Source organism: Dermacentor silvarum, chromosome 2 (assembly GCF_013339745.2).
Source record: "Dermacentor silvarum isolate Dsil-2018 chromosome 2, BIME_Dsil_1.4, whole genome shotgun sequence".
Classification (NCBI taxonomy): domain Eukaryota; kingdom Metazoa; phylum Arthropoda; class Arachnida; order Ixodida; family Ixodidae; genus Dermacentor; species Dermacentor silvarum.
This window is the reverse complement of record NC_051155.1, coordinates 155,224,272-155,248,116: the sequence shown is the minus strand read 5'-3', so window position 1 is coordinate 155,248,116 and position 23,845 is coordinate 155,224,272. Positions and strand designations below refer to the sequence as shown.

Below are 23,845 nucleotides of genomic sequence, written 5' to 3'. Positions count from 1 at the left end.
AAAAACCCCGTTCACTGGCCTTGGGCACACTCCGCAGCAGCTGCTTTTTCACTCTTGGCAGACCGAGTTTTGCCGGACCCCATCTTCGAACTCGCCTCGTGCAGAGACATGAGCTCCTTCTGCAAAGCATGTTACACAGAGAGAGAAAAAGAGAACGCTGTGGCTCTCACACACTGCGGCCACGTTGAAATGGGAAATGAAATACGCGGTAGGTTACGGTGACACTTCGGAAAGGAGTTCAAGTGACAATGTTTTCAGCTTTCGGTGCCTGGTAGAAAATCGCGGTGGCTTGCAATGCAAGGAGGAAAATGCACCTAAAACAGATCCTAGGCGAGGAAAAGTTGGCAGAGCGATGTCGCTTACGTGGCGAAAGGGCTCGACAAGGTTATACTGCCACTTAATTTTTATTTATTATGCGCAAATAAACCGTTCTCCCCGGCAGCTCCGAGTAACCAATGCCAGAGCGATCGGCGGGCAGCCGTTCTATATTCATTGCGAAAAATATTTAGTTTTGCTCGGCATATTATTGCATTTTTAATGCGTACACGCCACTTTGACCGGCGTGCCTCATAATCAGAACTGGTTTTGGCACGTAACACCCCAGAAAGAAGAAGCAGCCACTTTGACGTGTGAGTTCTTTCGTTTTTTTTGTGACGATGCGTGACAGACAGACGAAGTGAGCGGACCCCGAATAGTTTTGACCGATAGCGGAGGGCTGATGGTGCAAAAAGGGTAGTAGAATCAGAAATACGTATTTTTCTTTTGCTCGGTTTGATCATGTATCATCAATGTGTACATGACATATCGGATGAGTCGTTATCGCGGTTTTCCTGACGTCGCATGACCTACAAGCAAAGTGGGGGTGGCCCGGAAAACAATTGACCAATCCTAGAGGGCAGAAATGGCATAGTAAAGTTGTAATAGCTTTACGTTATAGCGCTCCTGTCCAATGTAAATTACTGCGGTTCATATACGCACGCAGAATGTTCACGTCTACAAGTTGAGCGCTTTAAGCGCGTTAAGTTGACCTCACTATGCGGAAAATGATGAAGAAGATACATGCCTATTGCAGCGTGAGATGACATCACGTAACTGAAATTAAGTCCTATAGGATTTACAGTGTTACCATTGCAAGGGATCCTTGTTCAAGGTGCGTTCATTACAAACTGCATTATGTTGCCATTCTTTACGTGGTGGATTTGTTATTGTACTTCATATTTCGATTGAAGTTGGTAAATTTTCAAATTTAAAAGCGGTCAACAAGCTACTCTTACCTGTCTGTCGGCGTATTAGGTAAGTGTGTGGGTAATGATCCACCATAAGCTTACCTCTATAATTCGTACTCGCGCACCATTTCAAGTAATTGTCCTGTTGCGATTTGAGCTTCCTTATCATCGACCAGTCTTGAAGAAACCTAACCAAGGCAGAAGTTCTCAAACCTATATCAAACGGAGGGGACTAGCGGGCGAGTGTACACAGACATGGACTATAGCAGAACAGTACACACATGAATTCAGAGAAACATAACTTCGCCTTCAAGTGTACCGAGCTGCACTTGCTCCGAGCTGCTCCTTCATTCATTGATATATATAGGGGCCCCACTCGGTGGTTAAAGCAGCTGCGCGACATGATAATGAGCGTTGAAATCAGTCACGACAAAGCAAAATTTAACACGGCAGAAACAAACTCGACATTCGCGGTGCACGTGGTACTTAAGTTGTGCCATGTCTAATATTAGCCCCGAAAAATTAGGCGTAAAATTATCGCAACCAACTATATTAGTGCCTCTAATTACAAAGAACAACTCCGGCGACCTTCCGGTAGAGTATAGGCACAAATATGAGCGAAATTAGTACATCGTACATTCTCCTGGCCACGTTGATCACGTGAACCAAACGTCGTGACTACGAGTTGTGTAGTCCTACCGCAAAAAAAAAAAAAATTAATATCGACACGTGGCATCGCGATCCGAACGTTCAGGCGGATGATTTATTCTCAAAGTACGTCCACACTAGCGGGAAGAACGCGCGGCATGCCACAGGTGGCAGAATGCGGAAGCATTAGCATGACCACACTTGCAGGCGTCTTTGCCGCCGCAGTGCACTACAGCGATTCGCTCGCAGCTGTAATTACTGCGGCTGAGATCGGCGATGTTCCTCGCACCTTTCGGCTGGTTTGGCCACGTGAATGAATCGGCCACTCCTCATTGGTCTCCTCGATCGGTGGCAAGCGACATGCCACGAAAAACAGCCCCGAGGCCCGTTCGCTCGGCCGCAGGAAAATTCTGTCACTCGCTTGTTTTTGCGGCGTGCTTTCCACGGCCCGCGGCAGGCCGCACCCGTTTTTCACTTTAGTGTGAATGTAGCTTTACCCATCCTGCTCCTGTCGCTCGTGACGTCAGCATGAGAGCTGCAATGATAGTGTCGACATCTCATGAAGCTGTCTTTAAATGACCTATGCTGGACTCTTGTGGCGCTGAGCGATTGTGGTGATCAGCTGGCGTAAAGTTTCTTGTAGCAACTAAGCTTGACCAAGAAATTTCAGTCGACCTTTCTATTCTTAAATGGTCCTCCGCAGTGGGTCAGAAACTGTGGCGTGCTGCTGCTGAGCACGAAGTCACGGGTTCGATTCCAGACAGCCGCGGCGGCTGCATTTCAGTGTTGTCGGTATAAGCAAAAGCGCTCGCGGACTTAAATTTAAATGCATCTTATTCCGAAGCAAACACCTTCAACCTTTCACGTAGTCAATGTGTCGCTAGTGCAGGTTAAACTAGTAAATGAATCCGGCTTGTGTTCTCCATATATTTTTTGCAATGTCTTCGATCACGTTAGACCTGTATATTGTCTGCTGCCTGTAAAACATTGCCGCGCACCACGTCACACCTTAATGGAATTTTTCCCACGGCCCTTAACATCAGTGGTGTTGAAGTAATGTGAATTGAATTTAAATTGAATTTTAAGTGAATTGAAGCGTCCTTTGACAGGACGACGTTCTACGACGTTCGCTTCGACGATCGTCATGGCGGAACACGTTTCCTCCGAGATGACGCTACAAGCGCTCCTGTTCCTGACGCGTGTCTTCTGCAAGGTCATCACTGACATCACGAAAATTGATTCCTGCTTTATAGGAGTGCCAGTACGTACAGTTGAAGTTGCAGAAACTTTACCACGCATTTAATCCACGTAAAAGGATGAAACGCAGCAAATAAGAAGGCTGAGAAACACTTAACGCATTTTAATTTCGGCACGACGAGGTCTTGCCCACAGAGTGGTTGATTTTGGGGCCTCCTCCTTTATATATTTTATATCTAAGTGTAGTTGTTCGATATGTAATGAAAATCGAATTAAATTGATAACTGAAGAAGGTCTAAAATTTCGGACATGAGGTCATCCACGTTATCATGACGTCGCAAAACAGAGCTAAATTTGCTGAAGTCCTGTAATTACATAAGGCTGGGTAGTATGAAATCATTGCCATAAAAAAATAGAAAGGTGCTGCACTCGCTTCATTTGCCTACGCTTGCATGTGGCCGCCTTGGCGGTCGCTGGAAAGGAGCGAGCCAGAGTGCAATGACGTCATGAAGGGTGCACTACCTGGATAGGGATACCAAAACCGGATCGTGTAGTTCAATGCTTTAGCAAATGATTTGGGACCCTCCAACGCTTTCCAGTAGTTTTCTGGCGTTTAGAAACCTCGGGTTATGCTGCTACCCATCGGGTCGCGCAAACGAGCAGCAGCATAACGCACTTCCGAGCGCGTACCGAAACGTCGGTGTCTCCTGCTATCCCACGTGACCACCATCAGTGTCATGACGTCGCGACACACGCACCTGCTGGCAAATGAAACCGAAACTGGTTCGGTGAAAAGTTGTTGTCTAATTACAAAAGGTTATACGCGTATAGTGTAGTGCTACATATAGGCGTTCTGAGCATTGCCAGTATTTTCCTTTCTTTTAGGGTTTCGAGGCCCAAAATCTTCATTTAAGGCGAGAAAAATGAGAAGTTGAAAATGTCGTGTCGATAAAGAGAGAAAGGAAAAGGAAAGGGACGAATGAAACTGACAACTCGGCTATAATTGGCATAAAGATTTACCCCCGTATTCTACAACGGTTCCTCTACTCAATACTCCCCCCACCACGACTCAAGAAAGTAGGCAGTACGGCCACACTTCGACATAAGTGGCCACTGCATTTCGTGATCATCCAAAGCGATTCTTGAGAAATGTGTTGTCTCGATCAGTCGAGGGGAGGCGCTGTGCTCAACTTGGTGGAGTGGAGAAACAGCTTTGAGTCAATGATCGTTTGAGAATACGGGGGTTACTATGAGGACGGTATAGCGCAAAAGACAAGGCATGGTCAAGAAAGGAAGCCTACTAGCTGCTGCCCTGTTTCTCTTCCTAAGTCCTAGTAGTGTCTTGCGCTATATACCGTGCTCGCTGTTCCAGTATGCGCGTGACGCGCGCGCTCCCCACCTCGAGCTGCTGCACGGCGCGGCGCTTGGCCTCCAGCACGACGCGGCTGATGGGCTGCGCCTTCTTCTTCATGGCCCGCCAGGCGGCCTCCATCTGCAGCTTCTTCTGGCGCAGGTCCTCCAGGCGCAACGCCATGGTGGCCTGCAGCACCGTCGTCAGGTCGGGGCTGTCCCCGGCCGCCGACGTGCAGCCGCTGCTCTTCCGCCAGTGGGGGTGCCCCATGTACGTCAGTACTCTGCACAAGTTTCGCACAGAACTCTTTTGAACGGGGCCAACCTCGGTCGTGCTAGTAGCTGCAATCAGGCACTTGCACAGGTGATTTCTTGTAATGCCACGGTGACGTACATGTACGTTGCCCATACGGGGAGCACGAGCGCACGTGGTTGAGCATTACCAGGAACTAATGTGGCAGTGAATTTTCCTTAGAATTCGCAGTAATTAGAATCCGGAACAACTTTACATAAAATCAGCTCTCCTCTTTATTAGTTCCATAACAAATTATGAAACATCTTTTTAGTACTCCATAATTTGCGTTCTGCTTCAAAAAGAAATGTATGATATGGTGCTTATCAGGAAGTATATAATGTTAGACTGCTCCGATTTGTCCAGATTTTTGTTTGAGCGAATAAGACCTTTTCAGTATAACCCCCTTCCATTTTTGTTCTGTTATCTTAGTATACTTTAAGGGAAGTTTGCGTATTGCAGCCACAGAGAAATACTTCATCCTGTTTGTAACAATAGAACAATTTTGTTCCATCTCGAATAGTGTCTGCATATGTATGTGCGTGTATTGTATTGCGAACAAAAAAAAATGAGTGAAGATCAACAACCAGCGCCACCTATAGCAGCCGCGAGTAGGAAGCAGACCTGGTCTCTCTGAAACAGCGCCGTCTTTCTCGAAGAACTCCTAACAAAGGTCACTAGTTTTTTAAGTTTAGGTTCTACATGCCTAGTCGCAAATCCAACAAGAATCCTAGCTTTTTTTTTTTTTTTTTGCGGCGGACAACACGTCTTACATTGCACACGGAATATGAACTATGGGCGCTGATCAAAGCGTCGGTGCTGATTGGAATGTTCTGGAGGTGTTGCAGTCTTCATTATGCCGCGCCTTAACACAGCAGGATTTCTTTTTCTGAGGTTGCTATCTTTATAACACAGCCAGATAATCAAGCTCTGAGATATAGATACGCGTATAAGCTTGCACGTGAGCCAGAGTGCTCGGTCGGGCTGCAGCCAAACACTTTCGACTTGCGGAGACTGAACTCTTTCTTAAACTGAACGCGAGTTCTGTTTCAATTCCGACACAGGTTTTTTTTTAACACGAAAGTGTTTTATGCCGGGGTCCACCAAGACTTCACTGACGTATTTCCGTCACGGAAATACGTCATAGAACATAATACAAAGAAAGAAACCAGAAGAAAAAGTTCCACAAACATGCAAAATTTCGAAATCGAACCCACGACCTCTCGGTCCGCGACGATAGATCGCCGAGCGTTTAACCCATTGCGCCACAAACGCATTGCTACACAGACGCGCCTTATATATCTAACACTCCTCCGTGTACCCGCGCTCTTGCTCGGGGCGGTGCCGCCGCCTACGAGCAGAAAAGAGAAGTACTGCATTATGACACTAACGCGCACCGACAGTGAACGCTTCGGTGGTCTCAGCACTACGACGCCTCGATGCCAGCATTCGAAGGGACGCTGGCATCAAGAAGCACTACCAACGCCACCTAGGTGGCGTTGGTAGTGGCGTTCACCGTACTCAGCACAGCGGAGCGTGGCCTCCGCAATTAGCTCTGAAAATGTTTCTGAAGTTGATCGCGGAGGCTGCAATTACGACGCGCTGTACGCGCTGATTTGACTCGGTGACGATTCAGTTACGTGCTTTGTCTTGCGCGTTGTATGAGTGTGTCAGTTACGTGCTTCGTCTTTCGCGTTGTGCTAGCGTGTGCAGCGTAGTGCAGCTTCCATATGCACGACGGTTGCTCATGGTCATCGACGTTGGTAGTCGTGATGGAGGAGACGTGCCACCAGGCTGACGTCAGCGTGGGTGCATCAACGCCTAAGGGCGCTTTAGCCACAAAACACCAATAGACATTATATATCAATGTGCAATAAACATTACACTACTTCTGTGAAGACACGTTTCACTTTCGTGTTCTATACCGATTCCTATATAAGAGGGATCAACCACATTTTTTTTTGTTTTTCGGTTCTCTTTTTTTTTTTTTGTCCATTAACTTGGCTCACGTTGTTGAACGTGCTGCTCTACGTCACTACTTTCGTCATCGCGGCAATTTCGTTGCGTCACCCCGCTGTGAGTACGAAGCGTCAGGTGGCGGTGGAATCCCCTATCGCTCCATTCCAATGTCCCTAATTCCTGGTTATCTCAGCGCGATAACACGCCCTGTTAGTTCTGACCTTCACCTATATCAACGTTGAGTGAGGACTACAACTGTTTAGGATGCCGCGCATATGCTAAAAAGAAAGTAACAGGCCGTATCTATACATATATACAATTGCGACTGATACACGTGGCATTGTTTCTCACGGCCACTGCACCACCGCCGAGTAACTCTGCTGCGCTGCTAACAACAAGCGTGCTCTCGACATTTCTTCAAAGTAGAGCGGCCTCATCTCAGGGCTCTAACACTGCGTGACAAGTGCCTGGGCGTTGCGACGTTATATGCGCTGAACAGCTGTGCACGTTGCGCGTGATTCACGGTTACGATGTACACTACCATGCTCACCTTCTCTCTCTTCTTTTTCTTCCCTTTCTCCTACGCAGCATGGCAGGCCAGAGACAAAGCTCATCCGGCCTCCCTCTCTCTGATTTTTCTTACATTATAATTAAACGTTCGCTCGCTTTTGGAGCAGATATGTGAGCACTCTGCGCTGCTTCTAGAGAAAGAAAAACCGGCGACTGCCTACTCGCACTAATCTGTTAAGCATGTGTCGATATATTTTGATGCATGTCGATATAACCGTAGCAGTTCTCGTCCATGTTACTAGGAATTCTTTAGGTCTCTCAGTGGTAGAGGCTTCGAAAGGTTCGCGTTTTCTGACTTAATTGAGCCTGGGAGCCTCGAAATGAGAGCCCCGCATTGTGATAAGATGCCGCTACATGGAGCAAATTCCAGGTAAAGTGTAGCACGTTAGCCTTTTCCGGTGGCGTTTGTTTTCCGGTTCGGTACTGAGCATATCGGGAACATCTAAGAAAAAAAATGATGTTATTCTGAAGCATAAATCGCCCGAATGGGCCGGGAATTGTTAAATCTGCATTCCCCAGGCCGCATAGAAACTGTTAGCCGCCTGCATTTTGCTCTAATGACCGGTGCTACAAGCGTTTGCTATAATTGTAGCCATGCAACCTCAGTTTCATAACTTCATACAACTGAGTAATATGCGTCGTGCGGACTGCAGTCCGCATCTGGTGTATAGAGTTCGCACGGAATAATTTCGGCTTAAAGGAAAAAAAAAAACTTTTCCTTCGATAGTCTGCCCAAGGCTGTACAATCGGCAGGGACGAGCTTCGGTAGAACATAGGCGTTTTAGCTTGTCCGCAATCAGCAAAGATTCGCTAAGCAAACTTGTTATTGCCAAACTGTAAAAGCTTGGGTCGTCTGCATGCTATACCACACATACTAGTCCGTAACTAATATCCATCAAAATCACTCTCTTTGGGGTTAAAAGAAAAAAAAAGAACACAAGCAAGCAAGCAAACAAAGAAACAGACAAACAAACAAAGTACCAATCAAGCATGTCATATTCGACGAACGCCTTCTCGATGCCAGCGCCTTCATAATCTCTAGTTATTGCGCACGCTCGACTACAGTGAGCTTGAACAATGCCGTGAAGGTGCCATCACGACTGTTCTTGTGCTTTGCGAATACTCTATATATGAAGTCACGTATAAATGCGTAGTGCATTTTACAACCAGCTTTTGTGCATGTGCTCACAAATACAAGCAACTCACAAATCCCAGCGTGAGCAGCATTCGCCTGCACATTGTCACGGTGTTCCGTATTTTACGGCGCATATTTTATACGCCCAGCAATAACACAAGCTTCCAGTATAAGATGGAAATATTGCTTGCGCGCAGGGATGACCCTTGTGGGGCTGATTTTGATGTGCGGTTTTACACGCGAAATGTGTACGGGTGCAGCCTGGCATCACACTTTCAGGCCACGCGCGTATCAAACTGACATACCATTCTTGACAGGGAGAGGGGCAGCCCTCGGGCACCTCGAATAACGCCGACAGGGGCCGTATAACGCAAACCTATTCAAATCTGGGTCCGAATTCACAAAGAAACTTCTTACGCTAGAATTGTTCGTAAGAAAGAATTTCAGCCAATCCAGATGCAAGACATATTATTATCCAAGGCGGTCGGCCAATGGAAAGGAGCACTTAAGAAACAAAAGCTTTGTGAATCTGGCCCCTGTTTTTTATTGCAAACTCCTGACTTCAAATTTATGTAACCGCCGACAGAAGCATCGGCGGTGACCCGCAGGGTTGTTTGAACCAACCAATCAAACGCTATTCTCGTTTATGGGAGGTCATTTCTGTTTTCTTTCAAAACGAATGACATTGACTATCTGGACATGCTTTTCTTATCTAATTGGCTGACAGGAGGCGAGGTGCACGCAGCAGTGACAATGGTTTCGATAAGGTCGAACTAGAGCAAGCTCTAGTTCACAGTTTTGTGACGTCGCGTGACAGACAGGCGAAATGGGTGCAACCCAAAAATTTTGACCAATAGCGGAAGGCTAATAGCAAAAGATGTGTAGAATCGGAAACCAATCGCGGAGGGCTGATTGCAGGAATGGAAGAGTTAGGAATACCTTTCGGAGATAGCGCCTCAGTTTATCTCCCACGCGTGGCCCATCTATATGCTTTCCATACAGATAAAAAAATGAAAGAAATAACCTGAAACAAAAATAAAAGCAGATAAATCTGCTACCGACTGCTCCTATCCGGGATTTAAACTGCTTACTTTGTGTGCTAGGATCACGCGTGCGCGTAGACCTTGCGATCGTATACAGTTTAAAGAAATGCACGGGAGATATATAAGTATTGTTTCGGGACAAGATAAGCTCAAAAGGGTGGTATTTTTTAGAGAGCTTCCTTCAACCTTTCTTACTCTAGCACGCAGCCAAGGTTTACGGACAGGCTAGAATTCTTGCTTCGCCCACCGTCGCAGCTAAACTTGGAGTTCCCGTACATGCGGATGAAGTTTCCTTTCGTGTCCAACGCAACCAACAAATCCACTAAGCACACCGAATCACACTACGAGCGGACCTCAAATCAGCTATCGCTCTAACTAGCCACTGCACTTGTACAGCGTGAATCTGCCCTGTCCTGGATGCGTATCAATCAGATTTTGCCCAAGACCAAGAAGATCTGGTCAGTGAAGCCGATTGCTATACAGCGCAAATTATGTGTTCACGCTTCATAAAACCAAGTATGTCTGTGCACGCGTGCTGCCATAAAGGGATAACATCTTCGTCGGCCACACACAAAGATTGTCTACGGGACCCTCGGCACAGCGAAACGTCCACGTCCCGTGACCATCATCGGTGACTGCGCGCTTCGGTTCCTTTAGGCCCTTGCACAAGAGGCAATGTCGTTAATAGCGCCCCGTTTGCCTACACCATTGCAAAAAAGCAAAGAAAGAGCGACAAAAGAAAAAAAAAGAAAAATGGAGGACGCTTAAGCTTCGCTTTTAGGAGTGGAACGCGATAGCATTCAAACATACTTGGCTGCTTATCAGGCTTCCCGGCAACTGACTTATGCTTACTCGTATATTAAAATTACAATACGACGCTATCACGTCTGTAGGTTGTGGTTAATTCGTACTTTGATTTTTCTGACGAATTTTACTTTCATAAATTCAATTTTGTTTACTAATGCCTTGCGCCATGCGGAGGGCCTGCGCGGTTGGGGTGGTTCGGTATGATTATTTCTGCGAACGACGCCAGCGCGCCCGCGCCCGCGCAGACACCGACGCCGGATTTTCTGCGACACGGGGCCCTTAACGCTGTCGCTTTAAAAACACGTCTTAAATAAATTCTTATGCACCAGGGCCATTAATCAGCGTTCGGGTGATCGCGCCAGCCTGCTCCAGTGCGACTCCACCTGAACCTCCCCTGCTCTTGATACTATTTTTTTTCCCTCTCGAATTACGTGCACCGGGCTCTGCGCACACCTGTAGACGAGTATGTCCCCGATGACGTCGGGGTTGTCGGCGTAGCACTTGCGGATGCGCCTCCACTGGCGGAGCATACCCGACGAGATGGTGGACGTCGAGCTGGTCGACGTCTCCGTGCTGCTCTCGCTGCTCGCCTCGTCCTCCTCTCCTTCTTCGTCCTCCTCGTCCTCTTCGTCGTCCAGCTCGTACTCGCTGCCGCTGGAGCTCGAGCGCTCCTGCTCCGCCACTAGCCAGGCGCTGGGACCATCCTGCGTCACCTGCACGAGACAAAGGAACTGGCTTCATTTCACAACTCGGTGTCTCGGCCGCCTTCTCTGGCTTTCCCACGATAAGAGGCAACGTGCGCCACCACCGCCCAGATTGGGCACGTTGGGAGGCCTAGACAATTCTTTACATGAACAATCAGGAGGAGCAGTACGTGCTCCAGTTCTGAAGGTCTAGAGGTCCGGTAAAATAGCCACAACACTGTGCCAACACACCGCCGGCGATCGACACAACTCTGACGGCCGGCGAAGCGTTTGCTCACTTGGTTGACACCAAGTGAGCCTTGGTATCAGAGCTGCTTTTCACGATCGGTCTACGGCGGCACGACCAGCGAGAAAATGTCTTCCCAGTGAGACGCAGTGAATTTTTGAGCCGCAGCGACGCCAACAATACCAGATTGCCAACCGATAGGTGACCACACATTGAGAAGACACAAGCCTGCGCAGTTATTGCTTCGTTTCTTTTTCTTATATTTTACGGTAGTCATCTACCAAATTCAGCCTCTTGTGTTAGCGCCTGACGAGAACAACGGTCTGCTGACGGTTTTTTTTTCCATTCTAGTGTGATATCCACGAAGCCATTACGAACACGCGATGATGGTAGATAAAATCTATGTAGCAGACAGCGCGTCACAAAATAGCGCTGGTGAAGCTGCAAGGGTACGAACAGGCAAAGCAGATATAAAAAAAAAAAAAAAACGTATGAGTACGCCCGATGGGAAACATACAATGCATTAACTCTTTCCCTACTGTGGGGAAAATAGGTGTTTTTCGAAGGTTATCCAGATTTCCTTGCTGAAGGAACTACTGCACTGGATACTTTATGTAATACATAAACAAAAAGCAGAATGAATGCACTTTTCACGCATAAAGCTTTTGAACGACATGTATATCATAAAACACATATAAATTGCCAGAATAAAGATTTTGGGATAAAATTGATAGGTGTTTGCAAAGACACGCTTGTATCTACTAGGAAAAAAATGTAACGAAAATTATGAGATATGCAAAGTGTATTGCCTTCTAATAGGCACTATTTCCGAAAAAAAAATATTGAACAGGTATTCCGCTACAAATATTCCAGTGCAAGCACTACACAGTTGGGCGTGCCGGGTGGCGGCCACCGATGCACCGGGCTGGTTTGCGTCGTCGTCGCTCTCATAGTCAAAGTCCGACGAAACAGAAGCATCCTCAGACTCATTGCTACACGATCAATCGATAAAATCACCGCAGACGCAGTGGCATCACAAGATCTGCGATCTTTCGAAACGAGCGCGCCGCTCTCGGAGGTGGCCATTTCTGCTTTCTACTAAGACGATCGCGAAACTTCTGAGCGCGTTCAAAATTGGACGACGCTTAAGCTTCGGATTTAAGAGTGGAACGCGATAGTGTTATCGGGTTCCGTTTGCATCCCATTTTTCTTTATGAGTAGGCTTCCCTACAACCCACAACGTGGGAAAGCCAGCTTACACCGATCCTCTTAAAGTCGCTTTCACTTTTAAACACAAGTGCATTGCTGGGAAGACACTTTTACAGGGGCAATATAAGCCGTCTTATATCAAAGTGTGTAGGCCCTAGGACCTTTTTTAACAGCGAAGCTGTTCTAGCTAACCGTAAGAAGTGCCGCCTGCTGCCGCAAAACCTTGCTGAGCTATGACGTCACAGCGTTGCCTAGTAACCACCTTGCGGAGCGGCGTGTGCCTCGCCTCCTCTACGTGCCCTGCACATGTTGCCTTGACATGGGACGTTAAGGAGAGGGAAGGAGAGCATGCGCACGGCGTGAGCAATGCTCGGGAGAGGGAAAGAGAAAATGAGAGCGAGATAGAGAAAAAAAAAGTTGTCGCAGTTTCACCTGAAAGGCGAAGCATCAATTGCGATAGCAAACTTGTAGAGAGCTATACGGAGTAATGATATTAGCTTTATCAGCTGTATAAACTTGGACATGCAGCAGCATCGGCAACACGCAGAACTGTGGTCGACACCATCGGCGTTTTGCCCGCGTTCGCTCAAAATGCGTGCGGCGTTGGTGACTGTTGCCGGAGCCTCTGATAGAAATAGGCACTGCGTGCCGCAGCTAAACGTCGCCTTCCTTCCCTCACCCCCCCTCCCCCACGGCCTCTCGCGCGTCGGAAGGCGCGTTTGCTCTACATATATGGTGATTGTATAGGAGGAAAGAGACGCCTACTTCTGCAGCCCTTAAGCGAGCACGGCGCAGAACGCGCGTTTGTTCTCCGCCTTGCGTTCACTCCCCGTGAAAGACGCGCCCCTCGCGCCTTTTCACTCGCACATACAGCGTTCGGCGCGCGGCGACGATTTCTTCTCCAAATGACGTCATACGGAACCTCACGGCGACGGCGACGGCGACGCCGATGGCACAAATCTGCTTTTGAGTGTCCATATAATTGCTATCGCAATAAAAGAAATTGTAGCTGCACCAACTCCTTGGCCCCAGTGAGCCAACGCGCACAGCTGCTGCCGACGCCGCCCGCGTTTCCCCGTTTACCGCGTTCGCGCCGGTGAAACGCGGGCGGCGCCGGCAGCAGCTCGGAGACAATAGACAGTTTTAGTATTGCGGAAATGGCACCACGCTAAACGCAATAAAATAGCGGGGTCAGACTGCGCATGCTCAGAACGCTATTTCAGTTTTGCGGGTAGCGTGCGTCCGCTATTTTTCAAATATAGCGGAGACGCTAAACGCTCGCTAAGTTTCTAGCGTTGCAAACATGGTGGCACCCTCGGCCCGAGTGCTTGACATGCAGGCTCGTTTCAAGGCTTGGCGTGGATCCACACGGCTAGTTTTGTTGTCGAGCTGCTCAGTTTGCTGCTTTGACTACTCGCAGCTGGATGGTTTTGCGCTTAGCGGCGCATCGTTGTCTTACGCTATACTAAAACTCTATCGAACAGCGTTCCGCAAAGATTTAGCGTGCGTAACACGCTAACGCTAACGCAAGCATTTTCCGCAATACTAAAAGTCACTAATGCGCGCAACTGGTTTTCGCCGCCGCGCCGAGATGTGCGCTTGCGCCGTGAGAACGATGGGATCTGCGCATGCGCTGACCTTGAGGCAACAGCTACGGTGGCTAGCGTACAACAGCTATGTAAGCGTGTGCGCGGCGGCGCTGGATCAGTAGAAGCCATGGGATGCCCGGATGGTTCGTACTCCTGAATAAGAGGCCGCGCTTCGCGATAAATTCTGGAAAATGCTAGGGATGACTTGGTAGTGCTTTTTTTTATTTATATTTATATTTATAGTACCCTCAGGGCTTACAATGAAGCATTACAGAGGGGAGGGGCTAAAGATACAGATAATTATACAAAAAGGAGAAAGGAAAACAAGAATAATAATCAGATGACAGCGCACGGTATAATGTATAAATAACGCAAGTAGGAGCGACACAATAAGCATATTATTATGGTAACAAAAAAATTAATTATACAAAGGAAAAACAGAAAACTTCGGTAATATAGATAAACTATAAATGCGTGGTATATAGGTCAAGTTAGAGTGAGGCAATAAACAGAGAATGATAGAAAATAAATCATTATACAAAACATACTGTTTGTAGACTAGACGGATAAGAAAAATAGAAATAACTTATAAACAATACTGATCAGGAGAAAACGGAACTGATTCGCTAAACATTCACATCAAGTCATACTAGATAACGTTAGTGAGTGCTTTACGGAAGTCATCGGTGTTAGTTATATAGACTAGTGGATCCGGTAGGTGATTCCATTCCTGGCATGATTTCGGAAGAAATGAATTACCATAGGTCGACGTCTTGTGGAATGGGCTGTTCACCTTATGACGATGGTCCAAGCGTGCAGAGGTAAAAGAGGCTGGTTCGATAAAGCGTGACTTGAGTGTGGGAATTAAATGGTATATTTTATGGAACAGACAAAGGCGAGCGATTTTTCTGCGTTTAGAAAGGGGAGATATGTTTAGGGCAAGTTTCATGCTAGTTACGCTTGCTGTGCGCTGGTAATTGTTAAGAATAAAACGAACCGACCGATTCTGCACAGCTTCTAAGCTGTTAATTAATGTTAATTGATGAGGGTCCCATACAGATGATGCATACTCTAGGTTAGGCCGAATATAGGTGACATATAACTGTTTTTTTTAGGGGAGAGGGTGTGAGTGCAAAATTTCGTTTTATATAGCCCAGCATACGGTTAGCTTTTGATGTAATGTGTTCGATATGTCGTTTCCATGAGAGATTATTTGTGATGTGCACTCCAAGGTATTTATAAAACGATACTGCTTCGAGTGGGATGCTGTTAAGATGGTAGTTAGAAAAAGATACTTTGCTACGTGAGATACTTTGCTTAGCCTAGCCCAAAAGCCAGGACTAGCTCGAGGAGGCGAGCGCCATCTGGATGGGACTTTCGCAAGTAACCTACCCGAGCGCGCCGCTGTTGTTATGGTAGAAAGGCTGGAAAAGAGGTGTGTGTTTGAGTTTCCTCGTAACCGAATTATGTTTTCTCGTACATTCAAAATACAATACGACGCTATCATGGGTGTAGGTTATAGTTAAGTCGTACTTTACAATTTTTCTGACGGGTTTTAGTTTGAGAAATTCAATTTTTGTTCACTAAAGCATTGCGCCACGCGGAGGGCCTGTATGGTCGGGGTGGTTCGGGGTGAATTTCTCCGCCATGGACGACGGCGTTTGCAACGGCGCCGGATTTACAGCAACACGGGGCCCTTAACGCTATCGCGTTAATGATTACCATCGGGCGGTAAAAAAACGAACCGCTTAGAAAACAAAAATATAGCTCTCCTCCTTCACGTCCGATAGAGCAGTGTGTCCGAAAGCGGCGCAGAAGGTCTCGAAAACGGCGTTTCAAACCATCGATAGCAGGCTAACGACACTAACGATGCCCAATGGGCGCGGTAGGGAAAGAGTTTAATGTGAGATGTGGGTTTTGTAGATAATTTCTAGATGATTTTTCTAGATTCTCGGTGCAAGATTAAGCTTCCGCATTCTATTTTCATGTCAAAAAGAATCGAGGCGTTTCTTCGCCCAGAGAGCTGCGAGAAATGCTTCCAAAAAGGCATGATAGCTCCAAGGACTTCATTTTCTCACTCGTATACTCGACTGATGAGGGTCACAAGCACAAGTATTGCCCAAATGGTGAGCTGGTGCCGGCAAAGTCAGGGCTAGTGTTCACTGGTTCTTACACAAGTAAGAACCAGTGAACACTAGCCCTGACTTTGCCGGCACCGGCTTATTCTCCTATTTTCACCGGCGAGATTAGCCGAATTCACGCACTATCGCGGAGAAGACCACTTGTATAGCTAAACTGTGGTTCAACAAAGGTCACAAAGACTTCGGGAAGGTTCCATAGCAGATGGGCATCCCTGAAACTCGTGAGTTGATTCCTTCTGAGCATGCAGGCGGACCAGCGAAAAATCAAAAGAATGTTTGGAAAACAGACAGCTGAAAATAAACCTTGTCGCCACAATGCAGCAAATAAAGCCTACCATGGGAAGGAAGCATGAGAGTACCATCTATACAGCAGGAGAATTTTGAGCTTTGAGAAATTAAAAATATATTAAAAAATAGAAAATCTAACTCTATATATAGCATATATTTCATTCAGCTTCATCTTTAACGAAAGTTGATCTCTCAGGTGTATTTCCCTTAATGATTGCACTAATATCACAAACGGCAATTCGTGCTTGACAGGTGAGACTGACGAATGATGATCCATTTTTTTCGGCACGATAAGCGAAACTGGCATTCATACCTCCAGTCGTTCGTAAACAGTGCATGCCCCAATTAATACGGGAGCGTTCGCCAACAGCAAACCACAAAACCTAATCCAACCTTTAATTCACACCTCGCGTACGACCCGTACGGCCCCGGCGAATGTCACCTATTGTGGAAATGACGGGGCTACTGGAACTATAAAGTAAGGGTGCGGATAGAAATAGGTAGCTTATGAAGCGCACTGCAATATAGAACCTTGTACTGTGAAGAGCTCCCACTTTCTATGGAGAAAAAAAAATGGCAGCCCACCTACGCTTCATAATAATGTAAGCAGCAGTCAAATCGTGAAGAATTACTCAGGTTCGGGAATCAAAAAAAGATGGCTGACTAATGGAGTAGCACACGAGGAATAAGGATTATAAACAGGGATAAGGTGCCTCAGAAAGGCTGGCCAACGTTTCGATAGGAGGACCTATCTTCGTCAAAGGCGGCCTCGTCATCCTCGGCGGGTTAGTTTTAAAGGGTTAGTGGAGTGACGTCACGTCGATGTCCGCTGTGGCTGTCTGTAAAGGGGGAGACTGAAAAGAAAATGAGCGCCGGCGCTTGACTGGCTAGGCGCGGTTTCTAAGACGAGGGGACAAGAGCGGGAGAGCGAGAAAGTGACAAAAAAAAATTATATTAAAAAAAAAAAAAAAAAGAGAAAACCACCGTCAGAGGGGGTTGGGGGAGCGAGAGGCGAGTGAGCGTTCGGAGGAATCGTGGTCGGCGTGCGTTTGGGGTCCCTGAAGAGCCGGTCAGTGTGCAGGTCACAATACGAGTTGAAAGCATGACTTGAGTAGCGTAGCATCAATGCATCGGGTAATTTTGTGGTTGACAGGGAGCAGCTTGGTCCGTCAAGGGACGTTAGCCTCACTAGTTCGCCATAGGCGTCGTCGCGGCGGTATACAGAATTGGCGAGACCTTGAGTGGTCAAGGCGCCGAAAGAGGTATCCTGGCGTCTGGGATTTTGGACTGTCTCGGTGCGGATCTCGTGTGGAGAGAAGAAAAAAAAAAAAAAAAGAGGAAAACGCGCGTTTGAAAAAAAAAAAAAAAAAAAACACGGCGCAGGAGGGTGCCAGTGTAGAAAAAATATACTTAGAAATTTAAACCTGGGGGGGGGAGACAGGTGTACTTGGAAAAGCGCTCGTATGGTTGATCAATGCGTAAAAGCATGGAGGACGATAATCAATTGAGTGGTAGGGGAGATGCAGGGAAGAACTAGAAATGGAAGAATAGGTGAGGTTGAGGGGGAAAAAAAAAAAAAGGAGAAAAAAAAAAAAAACCCGCACAGGTGAGTGACAGCGGAAGAAATATAATTTGAAACATGAACACTGAGGGGACAGGTGTACCTGGAGAAGCGTTCGTATGGTTTATCAATGAGTAAAAGCATGGAGGAGGATAATAAATTGAGTGGTAGGGGAGATGCAGTGAAGAACTGGAAATGGAAGAATAGGTGAGGTTGAGCATCGAGATTAGCTGGAGGTTTAACTTGTTTTGCGCCTTTGTTAATGGTATAACAATTTAAGGTTTATGTTACTGCTTTTAGCGATTCTAAGTTGCCACGCGATAAATTCATCCCCGTGGGGTGCAGGCATTTAAACTTGTGTATGAGGTATGATTCTGTATATTTTCTCTCGCGAGGTGAACGAAAATTTGTTTGTAGTATATAGAGTCTTGCTTCATCAAATATATGGCCGTGCTCATTGAAGTGGCTGGCTACTGCTTTAGGTAAATTGTGTTTTGTATCTGCGCGATGGCCGTTGAGTCGCGTGTGCATTTCTTGTCCAGTCTCACCTATGTATTGCTTGTTACAAGTGGCACATTCTAGACAGTAGACTACGTTGCTTGACGTGCAGGTGAAATTCGCAGTTACCTTGTGAATGTAATCTGACGCTGTACTTTTTACTGTAGTAGTAGATTGAATATGTTTGCATGTGGAACACCTGGAGCGGCCACAGGGACCGGATGTTGGCTTCGTCTTTGTCCTTAGTTTGGCGTGTACAAGAATGTCCTTGAAATTACTGTTCCGTCTGTAGGCTACTCTGGGCGGGTCGGGAAAGATCTTATTAAGTTTCTGGTTGCTGGTGAGAATTGGGTGGTATTTCCTGAGGATATTGTTCACGTTGGGGAGTGCGTTTGAGAATTTAGTAGTAAGAAGAGGCGTTGTTGTCCTTGTGATCTTAGGGCGGGGTTTGAGGACCTTGACTCGATCAAGCTTGGTTGCAGCGGTGTAGGCTTTCTGAAGGGCAGTGTTCGGGTAGTTCCTGCTTGATAGGGTTTCCTTAAGGTGATCGAGTCTGTCTATGTAGTCATGGTTTTCAACGCAAATGCGACGAAGTCGTGTGGCTTGGCCTTTAAAGATACCTTGTTTGCAATGTCTGGGATGGTGGCTTGTATAGTCTAGGTACTGTTGTTTATCAAAAGGTTTTCTATACAGCGTTGTCTTTAGTGTCCCATTATCAATATATATTGTTGTGTCCAGAAAGTTTATGCGCTCATTTGAAGATTCCGATGTGAATTTTATTGTTGTGTGAAAAGAATTTAGGAAAGTTACAAATTTATCTAAACTTTCCTGACCATGTTCCCATATTATGAATATATCATCTATGTATCGTAGGTATGTGTGGGGCTTGTGCGTGCAACGAGATAGGAAATCCGTTTCTAGAGTACCCATAAATATGTTGGCGTAGGTTGGTGCAAAAGGTGTGCCCATACTTGTCCCATGTATTTGTAGATAGTAATTTTCCTCAAATTCGAAGTAATTATACGTCAGAAACTAACCCGCCGAGGATGACGAGGCCGCCTTTGACGAAGATAGGTCCTCCTATCGAAACGTTGGCCAGCCTTTCTGAGGCACCTTATCCCTGTTTATAATTCAGGTTCGGGAATGTAACCGTGAATATAATGCAGATCTCATGCCTGTGAACGACTACGTTCACAGGCATGACTGCCAGTCACGAAGTCCCCCCAAACTAACATGGGCGATATTGAAATGTGCACGCGCTTAATACGTTACATGTGTTATATATTCAAAAATTTACTCCCGCCAAGGTACAAAAAAAAATTCCGAAACTAATGGTTTGTTGGACGCCCATATTTGTGTACAGTGACGCGCACCTTCTGTGATCTCTTAAAGACCACACGAGTGGGCCTTAAGTCAACAAGTTCCAAATTGACATTGAAGAATTTCTGGCTCGTTAGCAACAATTGCAAGCCATTTACAACTTCCCTGAAATATGCCGAAAGGAGTCACAGGTACGAATTCAATTTATGTGATCCATACCGCATGACGTACACACGGAAGTGTGTCCGTCCTCAGACAGGCTGTCGTCAAAATAAAAACAGCGATAAGAGGGAGGCTTAGAATAGAGCCTATAGGGTGGCCTCAACAAGCGACCGCTCTGCGTTTGACGTCTGCCCCGCCGGGAAGGTGCTTTATAATAGGGTTGCCGGCTTGTGTTAGCGTCACGCGATTGCAGCGACCTTCCTGCTCGCGGAAGGGAAATGAAACCATAATGCCAGAAAAAAAAGCATGAGAGTTTATTATCTTCAATGAGGAGGTTATGGCGTATTTTTGAGATGTTCGCAGTGACATTAAGACGACGCCAACAGGCTTGGACCAGTTGGGGTATACCCACGCTGTTTTTAAAATTTATCGTTAGGGGCGTGCGAAAACGCAAACCTAAAGGTACCGTTTGCGTTCGGCGCATGCGCTGTTCTGAGACGCTAATCGTTAGGGGCCCCCTATCTTTGGGGGTCACTGTTCTAAATGAGCCTAAAGACTACCCACTGGAAGAAACTCCGGTCATATTAACTTTCCTGAGCGTGCATACGCGGGACCACTAAGCCTTTTATACACGATGCGGGAAATTGTGATGAACTACTTAGTACATCACCGTGCTTGTAAAGAAGCACGGCCATGAAGAACTGAATGGAGGATCGTAATAATGCATATATGGTAGTTTCTGATAGCGAGCTTTTCATAAAGAAGCTATGTTTACCAGCCCGTCTTATGCCCACCAAACGATGACCGCTTCTAACGAAGATCGTAAGGGGTCTCCAGATTGTTGAAAGCCAGGAAGTAGGCAGTATAGTCAGATCGATGCTCCCTTTCTAATGTTTTAGCTTACCGCTGTTTCATCGTACTCCACTTTGGACGGAGATACGTGTATCCTGACAGAGGTAATTGGAGGCAGGGTTAATTGCGTATCAAGACAGGGGTAATTCGAGATCGCAGGGAGAGGCCTTCGTCTTGCAGTGGACACAAATATAGGCTGACGATGGTGACGTATATCCTAAGCGTGTTTTACGCTCCAACGGGCAAGGTGAAGCCGATATCTCGATTGCGCCTTCTTTATTGCGTCTACTATTATGAAGAATGCTTGTGTTGACTGTAAAATGATGATTGAGCTGCGTGAACACACAGGATGCATTTCCGTGCACTGGGCGTCGCAATAATTGCTGATATCAAAGCGACATCTTAGGAGATGTAGATTCTTGATATGTTTATCATATCACTAATTAAGGGCGGATTACTTAGACATCGTGTGGCAGATGATCCAAGGGCGTGCTGAGAACGTGTTCCGTGCAGAAGGAAGCCAAATTGCTCGGACGTTCCTGTGTATACGGTTAAAGTTATGTCTGCCAGCTCTGGAAACACAGCAACAACTAAAAAAAGTTAGTGACGTTTCACGTCGTCAACGCGGGTGACACGCAAGCGTGTGGGTGCTATAGCGCACACGATGCTATCGGCCCTCGGCGCGCCTAGACGCCTAAACTGTCCGCATCGCAGATCGTATCGGAGAAAGGGCTCGCGCGGCAGCGCCATATGAAGCAGCCGCTGGAGTAGAACGACCCCTTGTAAACATTCGCTAACTAATTTAATAAGCATGATGTGAGTGCGCACAGTCAAACATGATCACATCACGCACGATGACCGCGGACACTCACTGTCGAAACGTTGGCGTGAGGAATCGCGGCAGCAGCAGCGAGCGAAGTGAGCTTCTTGCTGCCCATCGCTTCAACGCAAACTGATCGGTGAGAACACAGCGCACGCAATCTATGAGCCGTCGGCCCACCTAGACTGTGCCCCACAGCAGATCGCGTTCTAGATAAAGGGCGCGCGACCGCGTGCGGCCGAAGTACAAGTGTTTTTATGCTAGCAAAGTTGGGAGGCTTCCATGCGGGATCCACGTCCAGGCTTCATATTCCTCACGGTTCCATCCAACTTAAGCTGCTTTTCACTTACGCAAAAAAAAAGAAAGAAAACGCACGCGTCCTCTCCGTTTGGTTTTGCTTCACGAATAAACAAAGCCTTTCGCGTTGGCCGGAATGCAACGGCGTCGTGTAAAGGCACATTTCACCCGCCACGATCTCCAGCGTTCAACTGCCTCAACTCGTCTCTCGTGCTGAGTCGTACTGCGAAACCACCCTCGCTTCGAGCTTCACGTTTTGAAACACACCTTGAAAGTGAAAAGATAATCCACAGCTCTCCCCTATACGGTGTTCTTTGTAGCCAAAGTAAATAATTTCGAACGGTCAAGCCTGAGAAACAGAAAAACCGTCTCGCTATCACCAAACAGCCGCGTCCATCGACGCTATAGCTATATGAAGTGAACCATTCAATTGGGCCCACGATTCCGAATGCAACGGTCGCGAGTCACCATACCTGGCTGGGCTGACTGCGGCTGCACCAGATCTTCACCGCGTCGTCCGTGTCCACCTCGGGAAGGTGCATGGGCAGTGAGAGGCTGCGGTCCCCCGCCGCGCACGCTTGCTGCTGCTGCTTCTGCATGGAGGCTCCTTTTCGCGTTCGCGCTCCGTGTGCCGGCTCCCCCGACTCGCCGCCACCGATGACGACCACTTCGCTCAGCGCTTCTTCGTTCTCTTCTTCGTCGGAACAGTGCTCGCCGGCCTGCCAGCGGCGCAGACGCTGCTGCCACCTCTCTCGAGCGTCGGCCACGTTCGCGGGCAGCGAATGGATCAGGCCCATGTGCCGGCAGCAGCAGCAGCAGCGAGTCCCGCGTGCAGAGACAGGAGGTGCGCACCACCCGAAGAAGGCACTCGTTCCGAGAGCCCGCGTGGAAACTTCTGTGGTCGTTTCCTTTCCTCCTGGAACCCGTCGTTGGAATCTGTTGCGAAGGTAATCGGCTCGATATCGGCCTGAATCCGTCCAGCCTTCGCTTCCAGGCAGCCGCGGTGTACTTAGCGATCCGGCTGATTCTTATTAGAAAAAAAAAATACTATAATAGCCGTGCAGCAAAAGTTTCTTGGATCACGGTCACAGAAGTGAAGAAGCGTTCACCACGCGACGTCTCTAATGCACGTGAGAGACTCTTTTCGACACGCCGAAACCGAGCTTTGGAATTTTCTTCTTTTTTGTTCTCTGTCCGCTTTCCTTTTCAGCGCGCCCTGCTCGAAGCGAGAGTGCTCGAGACTGGATCACTGGGCGCAGCGCGTGAAGAGTTATAGGAGGAGCATATGACCTGATGTATGGGAGAAAGCGCGTGCTCTCGACCAGTGTTGCCAATCTTTTTAAACATGTCGCTCAAGTGAGGCAAAAAGGTCACTCAATTTCCTGTAAATATTGCTGGAAAGTCAGTAAAATTTTCGCTAAAACTTTTCAGTCGATTGTAAGTAACAAAGGGAAATGGGAAGACTGTAATCTGGTATAAGCTAACGGGCGTAATCATCGACGGAAACGCTTCACGTTTGTCTGGGGTCTGTGCAGGGGGGAATATGGTTAACGTGAATTTGCCAGTAGAATGTAGTGGGCTTTTACTTATATATATTGTAGCGAAAAGAGACGCTAGTGGGTCCAGCGCTGCTCCCAACGGCGCTCGTGCTTGAAAGCTGTGTCTCGTTTGACTGTCGACGGTGCGCTGCTCCGATCTCTAGTAAACCCTTTACAATTGGTGGAGGTGCTGCGCCCTCAAAACCTGCAACCTGGAACCTGCTTCACCGACGCAGTTATGCCGCAGACGGCCGCCAGTGGTTGTTAGTAGTTCCTCGCAGTGAGCGCTCCGAAATCTGCGCATCATTTCACGCCGATACACAGTGCGCACACTCGGGAGTTTTCAAAACCTACCAGCGCCTTCGGCAGCGCTACTACTGGCGAGGAATGTACAAGTACGTTCAACAGTTCGT

General features: G+C 47.3%; 1 protein-coding gene across 1 annotated transcript; it reads right to left on the bottom strand.

Moving 5' to 3' along the window:
- Nucleotides 1-22,749, bottom strand: LOC119441944 (uncharacterized). The gene is made up of 4 exons (XM_037706623.2): nt 22,368-22,749; nt 10,681-10,940; nt 4,471-4,705; nt 1-119 (listed from the first exon to the last, which is right to left on the bottom strand). Exons 1-4 carry the CDS (start codon nt 22,689-22,691, stop codon nt 12-14), a joined length of 927 nt encoding a protein of 308 aa, XP_037562551.1. The 5' UTR covers nt 22,692-22,749; the 3' UTR covers nt 1-11.
- Between the last annotated feature and the right edge of the window lie 1,096 nt (nt 22,750-23,845).